At 41.2% G+C, this 23,153-nt stretch overlaps 1 protein-coding gene across 1 annotated transcript; it reads left to right on the top strand.

Annotated features, from left to right (window-relative positions):
• The first annotated feature begins 3,871 nt into the window (after window positions 1–3,871).
• Window positions 3,872–20,404, top strand: LOC149284967 (uncharacterized). The gene is made up of 3 exons (XM_089495902.1): window positions 3,872–3,878; window positions 6,426–7,493; window positions 19,824–20,404. The coding sequence occupies exons 1-3, from the start codon at window positions 3,872–3,874 to the stop codon at window positions 20,402–20,404; spliced, it is 1,656 nt and encodes a 551-aa protein (XP_089352028.1).
• The last annotated feature ends 2,749 nt before the right edge of the window (window positions 20,405–23,153 follow it).

The following is a 23,153-nucleotide window of genomic DNA, read 5'->3' as shown; positions in this document are numbered from 1 at the left end:
TATTGACTTGATCATTTGTATGTACAGCACTGTGTACATTTACAGCGCTATAGAAATAAACAATGATAATAATAATAATAATAATAATAATAAGTCACACTCTCTCAGCCTCAGAGGAAGGCCATGGGAAACCCACTCTGAAGGAACCTGCCAAGAAAACCCCTTCAGAGACTCCCATAAGGTCACCATAAGACCTGGAAACAACTGGAAGGCAGACCCCAAGAACAGCATTGGGAAATAGGTGCAAGCCTTGCCTTGGGAAAGTGTAATGACTGGGCTCCAGTCAATGGAGGTCTTCTTCAGTCAGTAAAGGGAGGTTTATGCAAATACAGAGTGACATCACTGCTACAGAAGGCTCTCTTGACCAATCAGAGAGCAAGATAAAGGTCCTTCTGGAAGCTTCCGTGAGAAGGAGATTTAAGGCCTGAGAGACCAAGAGACAGTTGGGGGAATTGTGTCGGTTGGAGATCGAGAGAGAGAGTTAAACAGCGGATCTTGGAAGTTAGTCTCAGAATTGGATGCTTGGGTCTATTTATTTGTTTTAAAAGCTTCCATGAATTGAATATTATATACTTACAAATATTGTACCTGCAAGACTCTTAATATCTTGTATGACTTATATTTCAGTTATATTTTGTTATTTATAGTAAATATCTCCTTGGAGTATCTACTACTCATTGCTCCTTTTACACGTGTCTTGGATCAGTTGATGCTTGGAAAGATCAGTAAAGAAGTAGAAATAAGATTCCTTCTAAATGTCTAATTAACAATTTGTAATCCACTCTGATAGCCTTTTGGCTGAAGAGAGGTTATAAAACTATTATTATTATTATCATTATTATTATTATTATTATTATTATTCCAGGGTCGCAGTTTGGCTGCTTGGACCACCGGAGATCATCACAGTGAGTCAGTTGGAAAAGCCCATCTCACTCCAGAAAATAAAGGTACTTGAGGAGTTTGCGCTCTACGTCTTTCTGTAATAATAGCTACAGAACTGATAATAGCATTTGGGACATTTAGTTTTTTAAAAACAAATATGGCATATTTAAATGCTGCTTTAAAACCTCTTTGCATCTGCCAGCTTTGCTCTGGTTTTGGGGGGAACTGAGAAAGTGTTGGGAGGGAGGGACTGCAAACAGAATTAGGAGATGCATTGCAGGCTATGGACAGTTTGCGGCCAAGTAAGGTCCAAAACACACGGCAGCAATAGTCCATTTTGAGAGCGCTTTAACTGCCCTGGCCCAGTACTAGGGAATCCTGGGAACTGGAGTTTATTGTGGCACCAGAGCCCTCTGACAGAGAAGGCTCAATGTCTCACAAAACTACATCTCCCACAATAGCCTAGCACTGAGCCAGGGCAGTTAAAGCAGTCTCAGATTGGATTATTGCTGCAATTTGTTTTGGACTTAGGTGACCCTTAGCAAGTCACACTCTCTCAGCCTCAGAGGAAGGCAATGGCAACCCCTCTCTGAAGAAACCTGCCAAGGAAACCCCATGATAAGGTTGCCTTAGGGTTGCCATAAATTTGAAATGACTCTAAGACACCCATGAAGAACAGAAAAAGACTGCAATTATTTCACAGGTTGTACATGGGAATGGGAGGCAGTGTGGTGCAGTGGTTTGAGTGTTGGGTTACAACTCTGGAAGCCAGAGTCCAGTGCCCCACTCCTCCATGAAACCAGCTGGGTCCCTTGGGCAAGAAGTCACACTCTCTCAGCCTCAGAGGGAGGCACTTGCAAAACCACTTCTGAACAAATCTTGCCAAGAAAAACCTGCAACAGGCTTTCGTTAGGGTTGCAATAAGTCAGAAACAACTTGGAGGCACACAACGACAACAAGAGCAGTAACACCACTAAGACAAGGCAGCTAGGTAGAAAGAAAGAAAGAAAGAAAGAAAGAAAGAAAGAAAGAAAGAAAGAAGACGTGGGAGTTGTAGTCCTTGGTTCAGAGGGATTGGAGGGGCCTTAGTGCAGGGCAGGACCCTCCTCTCTCTGGCCATGTGGATGCTGGGAGATCCAGTCCAGGAAATACACTTTAAGTCCCATTGGCAAGAGAAAAGGCTACTACTGCCTTTCAGATCCAGTTTGCCCCAAATCCTTTATGAGGCCAGAAACCCCTTTGTTAGGAAGCGAACACCAATATCTCAGGAAGGCCCTATATCTCCCAAGGCCTCCTCCCTCCAGGACCTTCTTCCACTCTTCCCTCAGTCTCTCTCTCTCCCCTGAAGGCCTCAAATGTTAACTGCCAAGTGCTTAGGCGGAAGCAGCCATTTTGTGTTTCAGCTGCCATTTTGTGTTCTGGCAGACATTTTGTGCTGCTTGTGACTGTGGGGAATAATGTTCCGGAACCTTCTCTGAGCCTCAGTTGAACAGAGGCCTCTTTTCCTCTCCTGAGGCTCCAGAGTCAGAAGGGGGCCAGGCTCTTTGGGCCAAAAGGAAGGAAGTGTGTCCCTTTGTGTGCCATTTGTGTCTCTTTTCTGAGAGAGTTTTCTTATTACAAAGCTCTGCTCCTTTTGGGGAACATGGGTTTTAAAAGGGATCGGAAATGGGGAGGATAGTTTTAATACAAGCCTTATTATTATTCTTCACAAACATTGGGCCTCTATTCTCCAGTGTTGCTACAAGTGGGATCAGGCTAAAACTGGCCATTCACTGACACAGGTCCTACCATAGAATTGTGGAAGCAATCCCATATGGCCATTCCATGCCTGATGAGAGTGTTGGGTGTGAGGTATTGAAGAAGCATGCAGCTGTGTTTATGTAGTGAGAAGCAAAATGAAGGCATCTTCCTCTGAGGGTCACTAGGGAGGTCAGGAGGTTTCAACAAATGATGCAACCATTTCACATCTAGCTACGGGGACATAACCAGGGCCCTCTCCAATTCCCCATCCCCTAATCCCCCACCACTCCAAGAAGGAATGGAGTATCTCTTCTGTAGGGGAGCTGCAGTGAATCTATGCTAGGTCCAGGGGGCTTTATTTGATGCAGAGGGAGGAAGGGGATGCCCACCTCTGCATCGGCCCAAAGGAGGCATATGTCACCTGCGTATGTCACCAGCAGGATGATGTTCTTTGTGTCTTTGGGTGCTGCAGTGTTTCTTGCCAAGCCATTCCTAATCCTGGTCCCTTCTCTCAGGAACTTCATCTTGGCCTCCTTGGACACAGCTTTGGGCCTCTCTTTCTGGAATTGACCAAGTGCAGGGCCACAAGGACCCCCTGCCCACCTGATGGCTGACACAGAGGCCAAGCGGAGGGAGTTGTGCTCGAAGAGAAAGAGGCTGCCGAAGTACAACAGCTCTTTGGTGAGTCACTATCCTAATAGCTTCATCTGTGTCACTGCTGGGCCAATTTATGAAAGGAAGCAAATAAAATACTGTCGGAGTTTGGCAGAGACAGTCCTGGTTAATCCTCTGTCACCTCATTATTTCAGGGGCTTTTAAAAATGTCCTGGTTGCTCTCACCTCCTCCCACTTCCCCCTTCTCAGCTCACTTCAGTTCCTGAGTGCAATGGAGTCTGCACCCCATCAACTCAAAAGTGGGGAGAGGAGAGGAAAGAAGGAGACAGGATATGGCCCTTCCCAGGAGGCTGAAGCAAAAGCAAACTGCTGGGCCCTTCCTAGCTTGTGTGTTCTTCCTCAGAAACAACTTTGGCCATCTTTACTGCCTTCTGGGTTGCTTGTCCACATGTGTCTTGCTTTTCCCATCTATGAAATGTTTGTGGCTATGGAAGAACATCTCTGGATCTAAATATGGGGTGGGCCCAGTGGCCCTCAAGCCCAGAGTGCTCCCCAGAAGCATTATTAAAAATGACGTTTGCCCCAGAAATGTGGCAAGAAATGTCTAAATGCACCATAATTCTTTGGTGGTTAAATGTACTGTAAGTGTTGGGATAGTCAGTATCCTAATCCATCAGCAATATCCCAGGCATGGCCTAAATTATATTATGTATTATATTGAAAAGATTCTAGACAAACTGGATCTCAAAGGCAGTAGCTTTTTTCTTGCTGACAGAATTTAAAGTTTATTTCCTGGACTGAATTCTAAAGTGATCAAATAATATTTGGATGCACCATGTGCTTTCCTCCCCCTTTGCTTAGTCATTCTCTGGATGAAGGCTATTTTCTGTTGCAGGTAACCTTTGCGGATGTGGCAGTATATTTCACTGAGGACGAATGGAAACTGTTGACGAAGAAGCAGAGACTTATGTACAAGGATGTGATGATGGAGAATTACGAGAATGTGGCCTCTGTGGGTAAGGAAGCTGAATTCATTGCCTTTCCTATGAAGACTGAGGTCCCTTTCATACTACATTATCATGGCACTATGATTCCACTTTAGAATCATAGAATCATAGAGTTGGAATAGACCACAAGGACCATCTGGTTCAAGCCATTGCCATGCAGGAAACACATTGAAAGAATACCCAGTAGATGGCAACCCAGCCTTTGTTTAAAGTCCTTCAAAGACCTTTAAAACCCTTCAAAGAAGGAATAATAGTAATAACCAGAATGAGACGCTAATATGCTCTGAGGGAGTATATTCCACTGTTGAATAGCTCTTACTGTTAGGAAGTTCTTCCTAATGTTTAGGCTGAACCTCTTTTCCTGTGCCTTGCTTCCATTGTTCTGTCCTTTTTGAATTGTGGTGTCTAGAACTGGACACAGTATTCCAGGTGGGCTCTGACCAAAGCAGAATAGAGTGGCACTATTACTTCCCTTGTTCTAGACACTATACTTCTATTGATGCAGCCAAAAACTGCATTGGCCTTTGTACCTGCCGCATCACACTGTTGACTCATGTTCAACTTGTGGTCTACTTGGACTCCTAGATCCCTTTCACATGTAGTTTCATTCAGCCAGGAGTCACCCATCCTATATCTGTGCATTTATTTTTCCGGCCTGAGTACAGTATCTTACATTTCCCTATGTTGAAATTCATTTTTTTTAGCTTTGGCCCAGCTTTGTCTATTCAGGTCATACTGAAGTTTGATCCAGTCCTCAGGGGTATTAGCTACCCCTCCTAATTTGGTGTCATCTGCAAATTTAATAAGTATACCCTCAATTCTGTCATCCAGGTCATTGATAAAAATTTTGAATAGCACTGGGCCCAGGACAGAACCCTGTGGGACCCCACTAGTCACTTCTCTCCAGGATGAAAAGGAGCCATCATTGGGCTCAGCCAGTCAACCAGTTACAAATCCATGTAACCGAGTGTTCAAAAAGGTTTAAATCACTTTAGAATGTTTCTGGTGGGGGGGGGGGGATGGTCTGAAACCAAATTGAATGCAATGGGTCCTTGGTGCAAATATCTCAGACAAAAATCATTAGCACATAGAATCTCGAGTCCTTCTTGGCTCTGAATTTCGATTGTGTTCAAAATCCAGTGTACACTACAATCTGAGGGTGACACTTTGAGATGCAGCTCAGCAATAACATAGCAGAGTATGGAAGTAAATAGCCAGATATATAGATATTGGCAATGCACTGACCACTTTTCACACTTAAAAATAAGTCACAAACACAGTTGATTTCATCTAAATCCTTGGAGGTTCTCTATCTTGAGATGCAAAATAATACAAATATTTGCAAGCTCTCCTCTCTGAATTCCATCATCTTCAACATCCCTTGTACATACAACTCCTATCCTATCCACACCAATCCGCATGAGAGCTGCATACTGTATTGGTTGTGAGTCATCTCCTGGTGCCAAACAGCATGAAGGGACCTCTGCATTTAGCTTCCATCATGCCTTGGGCTGTGACTTAGGACTCGATGGCAGTCTCACAGGATATGATGCCACCTGTCAATCAAAGTATTTTTGCACATGTTTAATGGAATATTTTTTCAACAGTCCTTTGTCTGAATATAATAATAATAATAATAATAATAATAATAATAATGTTTATTTATATACCGCTTTTCCAAATTAGATCAAAGCGGTGTACAACAGGAAGTACAATACAAAGTCAAAAAAACAACAACATAACAGGCCTCTCTCCCCCTCAAGATGGTAGTCGGAAGGAGGGCTTTTTCTTCTTTCAGGCAGGCAGTTGGAGCTTTGCCTGCCTCTCTCCCCCCAAGATGGTGGCTGAAGGGAGGGCTTTTCTTCTTTCAGGCAGGCAGTTGGAGCTTGCCTGCCTCTCTCCCCCCAAGATGGTGGCTGAAGGGAGGGCTTTTCTTCTTACAGTCAGGCAGTTGGAGCTAGCCTGCCTCTCTCCCCCCAAGATGGTGGCTGAAGGGAGGGCTACCTAAATCTCCTTCTAGTGATTCCCCTAAGGTAGACCCCCTCCAATCTCTTCTTTGTTGACTCTTATAAGTAAATATACAATCGTTCCATGGATTTAGGGCCATAAACAGCAGGGTCATGCTTCAGTTACTCACAGAAACTTTCCTAATTTTATCTCTAATAAGGAGGGATGAATGAGGGCTAAACCATGGGGTAATACCCTCCTCTCTTAACTCTGATTTTCAATTTCATCTGTGCTTGTCTTTCTTTACAGAAGAACACTTGAGTCATGAGAGAGTCCACAGAGGAAAGAAGTCACATAAATGCCAGCATTGTGGGAAACATTTTGCTTACAAGTCCATCCTTGTCATACATCAGAGATTCCACACAGGAGAGAAGCCATACAAATGCCAGCATTGTGGGAAATGTTTTTGTTTGAAGTCAGACCTAGTGACACATCAGAGAGTCCACACAGGAGAGAAGCCATACAAATGCCAGCATTGTGGGAAATGTTTTTCTTCAAAGTCAGTCCAAGTGATCCATCAGAGAGTCCACACAGGAGAGAAGCCATACAAATGCCAGCATTGTGGGAAATGTTTTTCTCAGAAGTCAGACCTAGTGACACATCAGAGAGTCCACACAGGAGAGAAGCCATACAAATGCCAGCATTGTGGCAAATGTTTTTCTCGGAAGTCAATCCTCGTGACACATCAGAGAGTCCACACAGGAGAGAAGCCATACAAATGCCAGCGTTGTGGGAAATGTTTTCCTTTGAAGGCAAACCTATTGAAACATCAGAGAGTCCACACAGGAGAGAAGCCATACAAATGCCAGCGTTGTGTGAAATGTTTTTCTCGGAGGTCAATCCTAATGATACATCAGAGAGTCCACACAGGAGAGAAGCCATACAAATGCCAGCCTTGTGGGAAATGTTTTTCTCAGAAGTCAGACCTAGTGACACATCAGAGAGTCCACACAGGAGCGAAGCCATACAAATGCCAGCATTGTGGGAAATGTTTTTCTACGAAGTCAGTCCAAGTGACCCATCAGAGAGTCCACACAGGAGAGAAGCCATACAAATGCCAGCATTGTGGGAAATGTTTTTCTACGAAGTCAATCCTCGTGACACATCAGAGAGTCCACACAGGAGAGAAGCCATACAAATGCCAGCATTGTGGGAAATGTTTTTCTACGAAGTCAATCCTCGTGGCACATCAGAGAGTCCACACAGGAGCGAAGCCATACCAATGCCAGCATTGTGGGAAATGTTTTTCTACGAAGTCAATCCTCGTGACACATCAGACAGTCCACACAGGAGAGAAGCCACACAAATGCCAGCATTGTGGGAAATGTTTTGCTCAGAGGTCAGACCTAGTAAAACATCAGAGAGTCCACACAGGAGAGAAGCCACACAAAACCCAGTAGTGAACTAATGTTATTTTTGTCATTAAGGAATACAAAAAATATATGTTCAGTCCAGTTGTGCTAAGAATAGTCCCTTGTGATTTTGCTTGTAAGGTTTGTCTATCTATATGTCTATGTTTTAAGGTTGTATTTTGTTAAGTTTGGGTTTTTATTGGTAATAGTATGTGTAGATAATTACTTTGGCTTGTAAATTGTGGGTTGTGGTATAGTTTAGGTAGCTGGGCGGGGGGCTGGGATTTGTTATATATGAGTTATGGGAATGATAGCTTTTGGAATTTGTGGCATGTTGGCTGAAGAAAGTTGGAGGTCGGTATTCAAAGAAAGGGCTGGTTTGTGGGAATTGCGAAGGGGCCTTGTTACCTGTGGGGCATAGACTGTGGGAACTGGAGGTGGGGGCTAGGTTTGGAAGAGGGTGATATTTTAGGTTTTGGGGTTTTAATATATTGTTTGGATTGGAGTGTACAGTTCTGGCTTAAACACTGAATTTCTATGTGTTCTCAATAAAGTTCTTTGCTATTTCAATACACTGGACTCTTTGATGCACAGAAGTTCTGAATTTGCCCAAAATTGAACCTTTCTTCTCTCCTCAGTCCTCAGCTCCATTCCCAGCCATAACAACAGCAGAGGCAAATACACACACACAGACACACACAGACACAGACACACACACACACACACACACATACAGGATACACAGAGAGAGCTTTATTTCCAAATCAGAGCCTTCCTTTCCTGACTTCCCCTCCTGAGTCCAGCTCTGCACCTTGGGCTCCATTGCTGTCTCCTCAAAGGAAGAAAGGAGGGAAGGAAGGAAGGGGAGGCTGCTGAATCCCTGGCACATACCTTCCTTTCCTGCAAAGACCGCCAGTAGAATAAGCAGCAGCATCTAGGCCCTGGCAATCCTTGCGCATGCTGAGGAGGGGCCTTTGGGGGCATCTATGTATGCAGTCTCAGCCCCTGAAGCCATTGCTGCCCTCACAGTCTGTTCTGAGGGAGGGAGAGAAGTGGGGAGAGCCCTCATTCATTCAGAGGAATGGCTGGAGGGACTTCTGGGGGCCCTTGAGGGGTTATAAGAAGGAAGGAAGTCCCTCTTCTCCCCCAAAGAAAGGCAAGGGGCTTGTCAGACCTCCTCTCTCTCTTTCCTTCCCTACCCCCTCCTCGGGGGATTCCTTGGGGCCCAGGTGTTTGGGGGGTTATTATGATAAAAGGGGGCAGGGGGGACCCTTGGAGAGAGGCATGACCATGGAGGGGAGGGGGATCCAAAAGGTCTTTGAGGAGCTCCCTCCCTCCTGGAAAGCGGGGCAGAGGAGAGACCCTCCCTTCTGATGCCTCATTTGGAGAAGGGTTTTGTGCCAAATAGAAAGCTTCATACAGGATAGGGTTCAATAGCATTGGAAGCAACATTGGGGGGGAGAGAAGTTTTCTCTGCAGTCCTGGGGGAGGGGGCTCTGTCTGTGGGGGAGAGAGAAGAACCAAAATCTAAGCCAAAGCCAAGAGAAGGGAGACAGGGACCTCAAAGCTCTGGCAATCCCCTGGCAACCCAGGAACTAGGCTTAGACGCCCACAGGATCCAAATTGGGCACCCCCCTCACATACTTACCTTTTCCCTCACAACAACCCTGCAGAGGAGGACCAACAGAGAGACCCACAGCCCCAGAAACACCTCCCTTGGTTCTGGGAGCATTCTGAAAGGGCCTTGGATACCCCTGAAGGGATGTTGTTGTTGTTATTATTATTATTTCTTTATATTCCACCTTTTCTCAAAGGAATCAAAGTGGATTACAGTAATAAAATAACATACAATTTCAGAAATACAATTAAAATTCCAAACCCCCAACCCTCCTCCCAATTATAAATGGGTCATTTTCTGAAGGCAAGAGGGGAGGGCAGGAACGATACATCAGTAACAATTTCCATAACAGTAACGATGGCAAGGGTAAGGGTCAGGGGGAGGCATTTTTATGTACAGCGCTGTGTAAATTTACAGCGCTTTATAAATAAAGGTTAATAATAATAATAATAATAATAATAATAATAGATCTAATCTAGTCTGGAAAGGCCTGCCAAAGAGATCCATCTTAATAGCCTTCCTAAAGGCTTCCAAGGTGGAAATATGATGGAGCTCATTTGGAGGTCGTTCCAGAGTCTGGGAGCGGCTGAAGAGAAGGACCTCTGGGTCACCGCTGGAAGTCTGGTCTTCTTGAGTTGTAGCAGGTTCTTCCCAGAGGACCTGAGTCTGCTGGTGGATTGTATGGGAGGAGGCTCTCCCTCAAGTAGACAGGACCCAAGACATGGAGAGCTTTACGGGTTAAAACCAATACCTTGTATCTTGTCAGGAAACTAATGGGCAGCCAGTGAGGGATTTAAGAACCGTTGCAATGTGGGCAGTTCTAGAAGTGCCCATAACCAACTTGGGTGCCATATTCTGTACCAATTGAAGTCTCTGAACTTGGCACAAGGGTAGCCCCATGTAGAGTGCGTTACAGAAGTCTAGCCGAGAGGTGATCAGCGCATGTACTTCTGTTTCAAAGTCTCCCTGCTCCAGGAAGCGGCGCAGTTGGCATATCAGCCAAAGCATATTATTTTAACCCACCATAAATACCATCTATCTTAACTCTAATTTAAACCTAAACCTATAACCCTTATGGCATGAATCCCTAAATAAATAAATGAATAAATGCATGAATAAAGGGATTAATGACATATTGTGACTTCAGGCTGGTGCTCCTTGCCTCCAGCAATGAGAAGGGACCATTGTGAATTTAGGCTAATGCTGCTTACGTGTAGGTTTGAGATGAGACCATTGCAACCTGAGGCTGATGCTTCTAGCCTGAAACATTGAGACTGGCCCATTCCAATCTCAGGCTGATTCTCGTTGCCTGAGAGATTGAGACTGGCCCATTGTGACTTCAGTCTGATGCTCCTTGGATGAAGGATTGAGACGGTACTATTGTGATGTCAGGATGGTGCTCTTTACCTGAAGGACTGAGACTGGCCCATTGCAACCTCAGGCTGATGCTCCTTGTCTGAAAGTTTGAGACCGGAGAACTGTCACTTCAGACTGGTGCTATATACCTGAAGGATTGGGACTGGCCCATTGCGTGTCAGTGTATAAGTGTCCTGTCATAAACATTAAAAATATTAGGGTTTGATTATTAGAGTTAAAGTAGGAGTTATAGTTGTAGTTCATAGTAGGTAGTGTAGAGTGATGGGTTATAGAAAGCATGTAGTGGGAAATTAGAAGGACAGATCGAGTGGCTTTTAGATGAAGGAGGGCGTTTGGAGAGATCGATGGGGTTGCAGCTGGAGAATGGTTATCAAGGAGGAGTGAAGCTGGCTTGGGAAGACCGCTCTTCAAGGTGAGGCTGTCTGGGAGAAGGGAAGGGAAGTATACACAACCTTGGTATCTATGCAGCCTCCGCTTGTGTTGCTTTAGCTTGGGAATTGGGGGCTGGCTTAGGGAGGGGTTGAGCAAGTTCCTTGGGACTTCAGACTTTGCAAAAAGGTGTTAATGGATGTTTCTGCCTGGATTCATCAATAAAGATTCTTTAGTTTCAAATGGGTTTTATTTATTTTTTATATATATTTTTTATTATACAAACATATAACATACAAACATACAAGTAACACAAATCAAATACACACATTATTTTAAAATTACAATTAACATAAATTGCACTTCCAACTGTGGGAATCTCTATTTAAATGTATAATTTTCTATTTGTATTATCTAACATGTCCTTTCAGGTGTTTCCTTCACATAAGGAGAGGATGTTTTCATTGACTATATCTGTATATACATGTTATCATTTTCTCTACGTATTTATTTACCTTAGTCTTTTGTCTTAATGAGTAAATTTTCCCCTTATTTTCAATTAAATCAAAGTAATCATTAGCATCAAAAAGGTGTACAATTATCTTAATTAAATTTAATTAACTATAGCAATTTGAATTTCCTGTTTTACAGTCATCCATCCCTTTTTTCCATTTACACTCTCTCTTAGAAATACTATCTTATCCAAATGTTTCAAGCAGATTGTTACTTAGATCTACATTTTCACCTTATTTCCACTTACTTATGTTTTCACTAGATTCCTTATATTCCTAACCTTTCAACATTTCTACCTAATCACATACATATATCATATTACTATAACATTTTTCCACTTCTTTTCTATAAACTTGTAAAAGGGCTCCCATTCTGCCTTTATAGATTCTTCGTTTTTCTCCTTCATCCAACAAGTCATTCTGTCCATCTCTGCCATTTGGAAGACTTTCATTGTCCATTTTTCCACAGATGGGATCTGGCTTGACTTCCACATACAGTACTCGCATATGTAATTCTAGCACAGGTGAGTAGGTAGAAGAGTACCTTGCCATATTGCTTTTCCAGATTTTTCCCCACCATACCTAATAAGTATATTTCAGGGAGAAATGATATTTGGATATTCAGTTCCTTAGTTATTATTTCGTGTATATTCAGCCAATATTGTTTAGCAGCGACACAAGTCCACCACATGTGATAGTATGTACCTGTTACTTTCAAACATTTCCAACATTCTGGACTATTCTTTTTATACATCAAAGAAATTTTTTGTGGGGACAAGTGCCATCTATATGTCATCTTATAAATGTTCTCTTTTAACTCTTGGTTTACCGTATGTTTTAGACCCTTAGTCCAAATATACTCCCAATTTTCGTAAGCTATGTTATGGCCTACATTTTGTGCCCATTGGACCATACTATTTCTTATTACCTCCTCTTCCGTATCCCAACGGAGTGTCATTTTGTAGAATCTAGTGATAGCCCCTTTCTTCCCCTTATTCATTATCTCCTCCCATTCTGTTCTTTTCCCCATTATGCCTGGTTGTAACTTATCAATTTTCCATCTTTCTTTAAGTTGTTTATATAGATACCAATGGCATGTTATGTCTGAGTCATATAGTTCTTCCTGTGTCTTAAACTTAATTTCGCCCTGTATATCTTTAGTAATGTCAGCATATGGAGCAGAGGACAGAATAGGGGAATTTCAGCACAGAATAAGTAAAGAGATAGTAGAGGAACACCTTATTAATCTAAATGAATTTAAGCCTCCGGGACCAGATGAACTCCATCCAAGGGTATTAAAAGAACTGGCAAATGTAATATCGGAGCCATTGGCAATAATCTTTGAAAACTCCTGGAGAACAGGAGAGATCCCAGCTGACTGGAGGAGGGCAAACGTTGTCCCCATCTTCAAAAAGGGGAAAAAAGAGGATCCCAACAATTATCGTCCAGTTAGTCTGACATCAATACCAGGAAAGATTCTGGAGCAGATCATTAAACAGAGAGTCTGTGAACATCTAGAAGGCAATGCCATAATCACAAAAAGTCAACATGGGTTTCAGAGAAACAAGTCATGCCAGACAAACCTAATCTCTTTCTTTGATAAAATTACCAGCTTGGTAGATGAAGGGAATGCTGTGGATATAGTATATCTTGATTTCAGTAAGGCCTTTGACAAGGTTTCCCATGACATTCTTGCAAACAAGCTTGTAAAATGTGGGCTAGACAAAGGAACTGTTAAATGGATCTGTAATTGGTTGACTGGCCGAACCCAAAGGGTGCTCAACAATGGCTCCTTTTCATCCTGGAGAGAGGTGACCAGTGGGGTCCCACAGGGCTCTGTCCTGGGCCCAGTGCTATTCAACATCTTTATCAATGACCTGGATGACAGAATTGGGAGCATACTTATCAAATTTGCAGATGACACCAAATTAGGAGGAATAGCTAATACCCCAGAGGACAGGATCAAGATTCAAAATGACCTGAATAGACTAGAAAGCTGGGCCAAAGCTAACAAAATGAAATTCAACACAGAGAAATGTAAGGTATTGCACTTAGGGCGGAAAAATAAAATGCACAGATATAGGATGGGTGACACCTGGCTGAATGAAACTACGTGTGAAAGGGATCTAGGAGTCCAAGTAGACCACAAGTTGAACATGAGTGAACAGTGTGATGCGGCAGCTAAAAAGGCCAATGCTATTTTAGGCTGCATCAATAGAAGTATAGTGTCTAGATCAAGAGAAGTAATAGTGCCACTGTATTCTGCTCTGGTCAGGCCCCACCTAGAATATTGTGTCCAGTTCTGGGCACCACAATTCAGAAAGGACATTGAGAAACTGGAGCGTGTCCAAAGGAGGGCGACAAAAATGGTGAAGGGTCTGGAAACCATGCCCTATGAGGAACGACTTAGGGAGCTGGGGATGTTTAGCCTGGAGAAAAGAAGGTCAAGAGGTGATATGATAGCCCTGTTTAAATATTTGAAAGGATGTCATATTGAGGAGGGAGCAAGCTTGTTCTCTGCTGCTCCAGAGAACAGGACCCGGAACAATGGATGCAAGCTACAGGAAAAGAGATTCCACCTGAACATTAGGAGGAACTTCCTGACAGTAAGGGCTGTTCGACAGTGGAATGCACTTCCTCGGAAGGTGATAGAGTCTCCTTCCTTGGAGGTCTTTAAACAGAGGCTGGATGGCCATCTGTCAGGGATGCTTTGAATTGGATTTCCTGCATGGCAGGGGGTTGGACTGGATGGCCCTAGTGGTCTCTTCCAACTCTACGATTCTATGATTCTATGATTCTATGATTCTTAACCATTTTTTTTTTTTGGAATACTTTCCCTCCCAAAATAGGCTTCGTGAGGCGAGCAGCTTTGAATCAGCTGGTTACAAAGTCTTTCTCCATACTTTCAACATGGCTTTTATTAGGACATGGTGTTTACTTTCTTTATGAATTTTATCTTTATCATAAAATAAATAGCCATGTACGCCAAATCTTAAATTAGCACCTTCTAACGTCAATAACTGCTCATTTTCTAAAGATATCCAATCCATTAGCCATAAAAGAACAGAAGAATAATAATACATTTTCAAATTGGGCACCCCCATTCCTCCTCTTGATTTTTCATCATACATTATTTTCTTATTGATTCTAGCCTTTTTCTTATTCCATATAAACTCCATTATTGAATTCTGCCATTTCTCCAAAGGTTTAAATACATGTAAAATCGGTATGGTTTGAAATAAAAACAATATTTTTGGCAAGACATTCATCTGTACCACTGATATTCTCCCCAACAGAGAAAGTTGTAACCTCCCCCATTTACACAAGTCCTTTTTAATGTTCTTCCAGCTCGCCTCGTAGTTGTTATGAAATAGTTCCGTGTTTTTGTTAGTCAGTATTATTCCCAAATATTTCACCTTTTTTTCTACCTTAAAGCCAGACCTATCTTCCAAACATCTTATAGCCTCTTCATTCATATTTTTGGTCAACATGTTAGTTTTATCCTTATTCACTTTAAGACCAGATATTTTTTCAAATTCTTGTAATATATTAGTCAATGTTTCAATGTTATTTGTAGGATTCTCAAGGATGTATACTACATCATCTGCAAAAAGGCTCATTTTGTATTCACTTTTTTTGATTTTCAAACCTTGTATTTGCTTTTCTACTCGGATTCTATTGTTTAATGCCTCCAACACAAAAATAAATAAAAGAGGTGACAGGGGACAGCCTTGGCGCGTTCCTCTTTTTATCTCAAATTCTTCTGATTTACTGTTATTTATGATTAGTTTTGCCTTTTGCCTCTTATAAATTTCTTGAATCCATATTTGAAATTTATCCCCAGCTTCCATTTTTTCCAACATTGTGAATAATGTCTGCCAGCTGATGTTATCGAAAGCTTTCTCTAGGTCCATGAAGATCAAAGCTAGCTCTTTTTCGTTGTGTCTTTCGAAATATTCAATAGTATTCAAAACGATACGTATGTTATCTCTGAGATGTCTTTTTGGTAAGAATCCAGCTTGGTCTTCTTGGATCCATTCGTTAAGAACTTTTTTCAATCTATCTGACAGTATTGCTGAAAAGAGTTTGTAGTCCGTATTTAACAAGGATATCGGTCTATAGTTTCTGACATCTTTAGGATCTCTGTTTTCTTTAAGTAAGAGCGTGATATTTGCTTGTTGCCACGTATCCGGGTATTTTTGATTTCCTATGGCATTCATTGTTGCCTGAAGTGGAAGAATCAGCTGATCCTCGAACTTTTGATAATATTCTATGGGATATCCATCTGGGCCTGGTGATTTCCTTTTCTTCCCTCTCTTAATGACTTCAATAATCTCTGCCACAGTTATGGGGCTATTTAATAGATTTCTTTGCTGCGAGTTAAATACTTTTAAGTCTGCCTTACTTAAAAAGTCTAGAATATCTTTTTTCGGTGTATTGGTTTCTTTATATAAGGAGGCATAGAATTCTTGAAATTCTTTTTTAATTTTCTTGCGATCCATTGTTATAGTAGCTTCTTTTATTTTAATTTCTGATATAATATTTCTTTCTTTTTGTTTTTTCAATCTATAGGATAACCATCTACCTGGTTTGTTAGCTTGTTCAAAGTGTATTTGTTTTATGTATCTTAGTTTGTTCTGTATTTCTTCATTTTCCTCTAACTCTATTTGCTTCTTAAGAGTGCTGATTTCTTTCATTGTAATCTTATTTGTTGGATTACTATTTAATTCTTTCCTTTTTTGTTGTAGTAATTTATACAATGAGTTTAATTTCTCTCTCTTCCTTCTTTTAATTATGCTGTTTTGTTGTATAAAAGATCCTCTCATATATGCTTTAGAGGTTTCCCATACTGTTGTTATGTCTATATCTTCTTTCCAGTTCTCTTCAAAGAATAACTTTAACGCTTCTCTCCCTCTTTTTACAATCTCTTCCTTTTGGAGTAATGCTCGGTTAAGTCTCCATGAATAACTCGCTTGTTCTGTTTTCATTTCAATAGAAACAGGACTGTGATCTGATATAGTTCTAGATTCTATGTTCATCTTCACCACATCTTTACATATCGTTCTAGAAGCGTACATCATATCGATTCTGGAAAGCGACTTATGTCTTTCAGAGAAGAATGTAAAGTCTCTAGAGTTCTTATATTTGTATCTCCAGATGTCATGTAAAGCTTATTCTTCAATTAGATTTTCAAATGATTTTGGTAATTTTCCTTGTGTTCTTTTTATCTTTTTCTCCGATTTCCTATCAATTTCCGGGTCAACAACCCCATTCCAATCTCCCATAATAATGGTTTTATCATAATTGAGATTGCTTAATTCCTTATTTAAATTGTTATAGAATTGTTCTTTTTTATCTAATGGGGCGTATATTCCTATGATCAGATATTTTCCATTTGGTAATACTGCTTCCACACCAATGTACCTTCCTTCCTTATCTTCCAACATAATTTTTGCAGTATATTTATCATTTAGGTAAATCACCACCCCATTTTTCTTTTTTTCATTGGACGATATAAATTCTTTACCTAGCCTTTTGTTACTCAAAAATTTGACATCTTTCCCTTTGATATGTGTCTCTTGGAGACATATAACATCTGCCTTTTGTTTAATTAAGAAATGATATACTCTCTTACGTTTTTGTGGGGAGTTCATGCCCCTTACGTTCCATGATACCATTTTTAAATTATGCATTTTCCTTTTTATTAAATTATAGGTATATATTTCTTACCTTATGTTCCATTCTCTTTCTTAATTCATTTCTTTTGCCTCTTCTTCATTCTCACTGTAAATTTTTTTCTCCTCGTCTTTTTCTTCTTCTCCTTCACCCTCTGAGTCTGTTATGTGGGTGGGTTCTCCTACCTCTTCCCCTTTCTTACTAGTATCGTCTCTTTTTTCTAGATCTCTTTTGTGTTTTTTCAGGAAATCTTTCATTTTCATTACAGAATTAATTTTAAATATCTCTGACTTGAATTTAAATGTTACTCCCTCCAATCTGTCCCACCTATAAATAACACCATTGATTTTTAATAGAGAGACAAGTGGTTTGTATTCAACTCGTTTTTTTAAAATTCTCAAAGGGATATCTTTATATATAATTAGCTCTTCTCCTTCTAATTCAAGTTTTTGTTCATAATTCAATTGTATAATCTCATCCCTAATCTTTTTCCTCGTAAAATAAATTACAACGTCTCGAGGAAGTTTCCTCTATCTTTGAATTAATCCGGAACATTTTGCTTATTTCCCACTGAAATTGATCTTGATCTGCGCCTACATATTCTGCCAGTATAGGTGTTAAATATTCGTATAAGTCTTCATTCTCTTTTTCTTTTAGGCCCCTGATTTTAATACAATTCTCTCGTTGCTTCAGATCTTGTAAGGCTCTATCGTCCAATTCTCTCTCATAATTTTTTTCTAAATCTGTAACTTTCCTATTTATCTTATTGGTTTTATCTTCAATTTTGTCTATGCTTTTCTCCATCTGAGATATGTCCTCTGTAGCTTTCCCCCAAGTCTCCTTAATGTCTTTTAACTCTGCTCTTATTTCTTGGCGAATTTCTTGTTTAATTTCTTTCCTCATTACGGTCATGTCTCTTTTCAATGCTTTTATGTCTTCTTTCATATCTAAATAGAGAGATTTCAATTCTTCCAATAATGCAGTTTGTTCTGATACAGCAGCTCCGACTGATGGCCTTCTCTGGCTTGAATCTATTCTTGTTTTCCTTGTGTTCATCTTGTTCCTTCTTACAATTTAACTTCTGTTTATCTAATATTATTTATTTATTGTTATTATTTCCCCCTATTGTATATAAGAGTGTCTGTCTTAAATCAATGATCAGTCTTAGAGCCAGTAAATTTGCTCTTCCTTTTCCTTTTGCCTGTATTCACTGTCTTCCCTAAAGATTTCCTTATCTTTTTTCTACTATCCTTCACTTTACTATAAACTTTTCTCACCCCTTCCTATTTTAACTTTATTGGTTTTCTCTTCCTTGTTCGCTTCTCTTTTCCCTTTGCCTCGGCTTTAATTCCACCTCCCTTTATCTTCCGTCAACAACTTGCTTTGGGATCTATCTATCTTTCCTTCTTTCTTCGCTTTCCACACTTAAAAATAAGTCACGGACACAGTAGATTTCATTTGGTTCTTTATCCTGAGTTGCAAAATAATAGAAATAATTGAATGAATAATTTATTACAGCTCATGGCCAGATTAAAAAACAAACAAAATAAATGCAAATATTACAAAGGATCACAATAATAAATTGTATTCTAGCAATTAAGGGTAAACATCAATTCATAAAATGAAATCCTAAACCCAGCAGGAAAAAATTGTCCCAAATAACTTTGAGAAATATAGATTTAAAATAGTAGCTTTGGCACGATGGCTTAGAAAGTTGTATCCTAATCGAGTTTCTCTGAAGCTGAGTTATATAACATTTTGAGCAGAATACAAGCTACACATCATTTGTTTGTAGTGTTTATAGTGGCAACCCACTCATCCACGTCAAACTTCTAAAATGATTCATTAAAACATAACAGTTAACCGAATATAGTGCAGAAAACACCATATACAATCATATTAATTCCAAAATGGAAGTTGTATAAAAATGTAATAGCCTGACTCTTGGTCATAATTATTTCAAGATATTTCATGGGTGTTTCTGCATCTGTTTCAAAAAAATTCTGCAACAAATAATCACAGCTGCACAATATCTGGCAACTTTAAAAGTCACCTGCTCCTAATAATACAATTATTTGCAAGCTCTCCTCTCCGACTTCCATCAACTTCACAATCTCTTCTACACCCAACTCCAACCCACATCAATCCGCTTGTGAGGTGTATACTGTATTGGTTGTGTGTCATCTCCTGGTGCCACACAGCATGAAGCATCCTCTGCAGTTAACTCCCATCATGCCTTGGGCTCTGACTTAGGACTCTATGGCAGTCTCACCGGATATGATGCCACCTGTCAATCAAAGTATTTCTTCACATGTTTAATAGAATATTTTTTCAACAGTCCTTTCTCTGACTATCTGCTTCCAGTTATTCCTTTAAGGCAGTCCCCCTCCAATCTCTTCTTTGCTAGCTCCTATGAGTAAGGATACAATTGTTCCACGAATTAAGGGTATCTGGAACAAGATCATGCTCAGGTCACTCTCACCAACTTTATTAATTTAATCTCAAATTGGGAAGGGTGAACGGGGGCTGGATCTTGGGGTAACACTCTCCACTCTTAACTCTGATATTCAGTCTTGACTGTCATTATCCTTCTTTCTAGAAGACCATTTGAGTCACGAGAGAGTCCACACAGTAGAGAAGCCACACAAATGCCAGCATTGTGGGAAAGGTTTTTCTATGAAGTCAGACCTAGTGAGGCATCAGAGAGTCCACACCGGAGAAAAGCCCTACAAATGCCAGCATTGTGGGAAATGTTTTTCTACGAAGTCATACCTAATAACACATCAGAGAGGCCACACAGGAGAGAAGCCATACAAATGCCAGCATTGTGGGAAATGTTTTTCTACGAAGTCATACCTAATAACACATCAGAGAGGCCACACCGGAGAAAAGCCCTACAAATGCCAGCATTGTGGGAAATGTTTTCCGCAGAGGTCAAGCCTTGTGATACATCAGAGAGTCCACACAGGAGAAAAGCCATACAAATGCCAGCATTGTGGGAAATGTTTTTCATTGAAGTTAAACCTAGTGACACATCAGAGAGTCCACACAGGAGAGAAGCCATACAAATGCCAGCATTGTGGGAAATGTTTCTCTGAGAAGTCAGACCTAGTGAAACATCAGAGAATCCACACTGGAGAGAAGCCATACAAATGCCAGCATTGTGGGAAATGTTTTTCTCAGAAGTCAGAACTAGTGACACATCAGAGAGTCCACACAGGAGAGAAGCCACACAAATCCCAACAATGATCTAACAAGAAGTCTAGAAGGAATACAAAAATATATATTTTCAGGTCAGTAATGATAAGAAATGACCCTTGTGATTTTTTTTGTGTCAGTTTGTCTGTCCATATGTCTGTTTTAAAGTTATATTTTATTAAGTTTAGGTTTTAATTGCTATTAGTAATTCCTTTGGGTTATAAATTTGGCTGGGGATAGTGGGTCGTGGTATAGGTTAGGTAGATGGGGGTCTGGGATTTATTACAGCTGGCTAGAATAGTTATGGGAAGGATAGCTTTTGGAATGTATGGGATATTGCCTGTAGAAAGTTGGGGTCTGGTAGTGCCTGAAAGAGGGCTAGTTTCTGGGAACTTTAAAGGGGGGCTGGTTAACTGTGGGGCATTGACTGTGGGAACTGGAGGTGGGGTAAGTATAGTAAAGGGTGGAGTTTTGGCTTTGGTGTTTTAATGTATTGTTTGCTTTGGAGTGGGCAGTTCTGGCTTAAATACTGAATTTATGACTATGTGTTTTAAGTAAAGTTCTTTGTTCTTTCAACACACTGGACTCTTTGATGCATAGAAGTTCTTAATTTGCACAAAACGGACACTTTCTTCTTTCCTCAGTCCTCAGCTCCATTTGCAGCTGTAAGAAGCAAACACACAACATACACACACTCTTATATATATATATCTACACAGACAGACAGAGCTATATTCACAATGCAGAGCCTCCTTCCCTGCCTTTGCCTCCTGAGTTCAGCTCCTTACCTTGGGCTCCATTCCAGCCTCATCCAATTCTCATCAAAGGAAGGAAGGAAGGAAGGAAGGGGAGGTCACTGAATCCCCTCACACTCCTTCCCTTCCTGCAAAGGCGGCCAGCAGAATAATCAGCAGCAAGGCCCTACAGATTCCTGTGGATGCTCAGGGGGGCCTTTGGGGGCATGTGCGCATGCACAGTCTCCGCATCTGAATCCATTGCTGCCCTCACACTCTGTTCTGAGGGAGGGAAGTGGGGGGGAGCCTCTTTCGTTCAGAGGAATGGCTGGAGAGTCTTCTTGGGGGGCTATAAGAAGGAAGGCAACCCCATCTCCTCCCCTCAAACAAAGCTGGAGGGAGAAGATTTTTGTGCTAAATAAAGAGCATCACAGAGGATAGCATTGGAAATAAAATTTTTTCGGTGGGGGGCTTCCCCTGGGGGGAGGGGGCTTTGAGGAGAGGGAAAACGTCCAATTTAGGCCACAGCCAAGAGGTCACAAACGGAGGGAACCCAAATCCCCTCCTGGGAAGAGGGACACCCCTCCTGGCAACCTGAGAACTAGACTTAGAGGCCTATAGGATATAGAGTAGGCACATGCCCCCACATACATACCTTCACAACAGCCCTGTGGAGGAGGCCCAGCAGACAGACCAACCGCCCCAGAAAGATCCCCCTCCCCCCAGTTCTGGGAACAGGCACTTTTCCCCAGTAACTCATTGACCATGACATCCTTCTGGATCGCCTGAGGAAATTGGGGATCAGAGGCAATGCATTGCAGTGGTTCTGGTCCTATCTCTCAAGCAGATTCCCGATGGTGATGCTTGGGGACAGTTGTTCCTTTAAAAAGGAGTTTAAATCTGGCATTCCTCAGGCGTGATCCTGTCTCCAATGCTGTTTAACATCTACATGAAACCGCCTGGAGAGATCATCCGGAGGCATGGAGTGGAGTGCTATCAGTACAGTCATGACACCCAACTATACCTTTTCATCCTCAAAACCTCAGCGTCAACTAAGGAAGGAATCTCCCCTCTGAATAAATGTCTTGGGGCAATAATGTGCTGGATGAGGAAAAACAGATTGAAACTGAATCCAGATAAGATGGAGGTGCTTGTTGTTGGAGGTCCTAATCCAGGTATGGAGATTTGTCAACTAGTCCTGTATGGGGTCACAGTTTGGGGGTGCTCCTCGATCTGTCGCTCCAGATGTCAGATCAGATAAATGCGATGGCCAGGAGTGCCTATTATTAGCTTTGGTAGATATGCCAACTGTGTCCTTCTTGCAACCTGAAGACCCGAAAACTATGATACACTTGCTGGTAACTTCCCGTCTTGACTTCTGTAATGCGGTCTAGAAAGGGCTACCCTTGCACCAAATCCAAAAACTTCAATATGGCAGCCAGAGTAGTCACTGGAAGATCTAGAGGTGATCATATTAAACCTATACTAAAGTCTCTTCACTGGTTGCCTATTACTTTCTGGGCACAGTACAAGGTGTTGGTTATAACCTTTAAAGCCCTTCAGGGCTTGGGTGCAGCTTTCTTATAGGATCTCCTTCTCCCATAAAATCTGCCCACACATTGAGATCCTCTAGTAAAAACTTACTACAGCCAGCAAAAACTAGGCTGGCTGCATTTACCCAGAGGACCATCTCTTCTGTTGCTCCCAATTTATGCAATAGCCGGCCGGAAAAGATCCAATATTTCACAAGTCTTGAAAGGTTTAAAAAAGCAGACAAGATGTATCTCTTCCGGCAGGCCTTTCCAGATTAACATTCCAGCAATCTCCTATTAATTTAATTAATCCTATTGATTTAGTCCAACAATTGCTCTAACTGCCTCTGCCCTATTTTTAATAATTGTTTTAATAATAATAGCAAAGTACTTTTTTGATGGTATTTGAAACCTGAAAAAATACATGAAACATCTAAGAATAGTTTGGATAGGTGCTGGATGTGCGGAAATGAAAAAGGCACATTTTTCCATCTCTATTGGTCCTGTCTAAAAATGAAAGAATATTGGCATAAA

This window comes from Sceloporus occidentalis, unplaced genomic scaffold (genome assembly GCF_023333645.1).
Source record: "Sceloporus occidentalis isolate IW3139 unplaced genomic scaffold, rSceOcc1.0.p SCAF_86, whole genome shotgun sequence".
Lineage (NCBI taxonomy): Eukaryota > Metazoa > Chordata > Lepidosauria > Squamata > Phrynosomatidae > Sceloporus > Sceloporus occidentalis.
Note: the sequence above shows the minus strand (reverse complement) of the source record. Positions and strands in the feature narration are given on the sequence as shown.

Excerpts from the sequence above, each read along its gene's own strand:
- LOC149284967 (XM_089495902.1), top strand. Across the intron at positions 7,494-19,823 it reads ATGCCAGCATTGTGGGAAAT|GTTTTTCTATGAAGTCAGAC; the intron begins GTTTTTCTACGA and ends ATTGTGGGAAAG.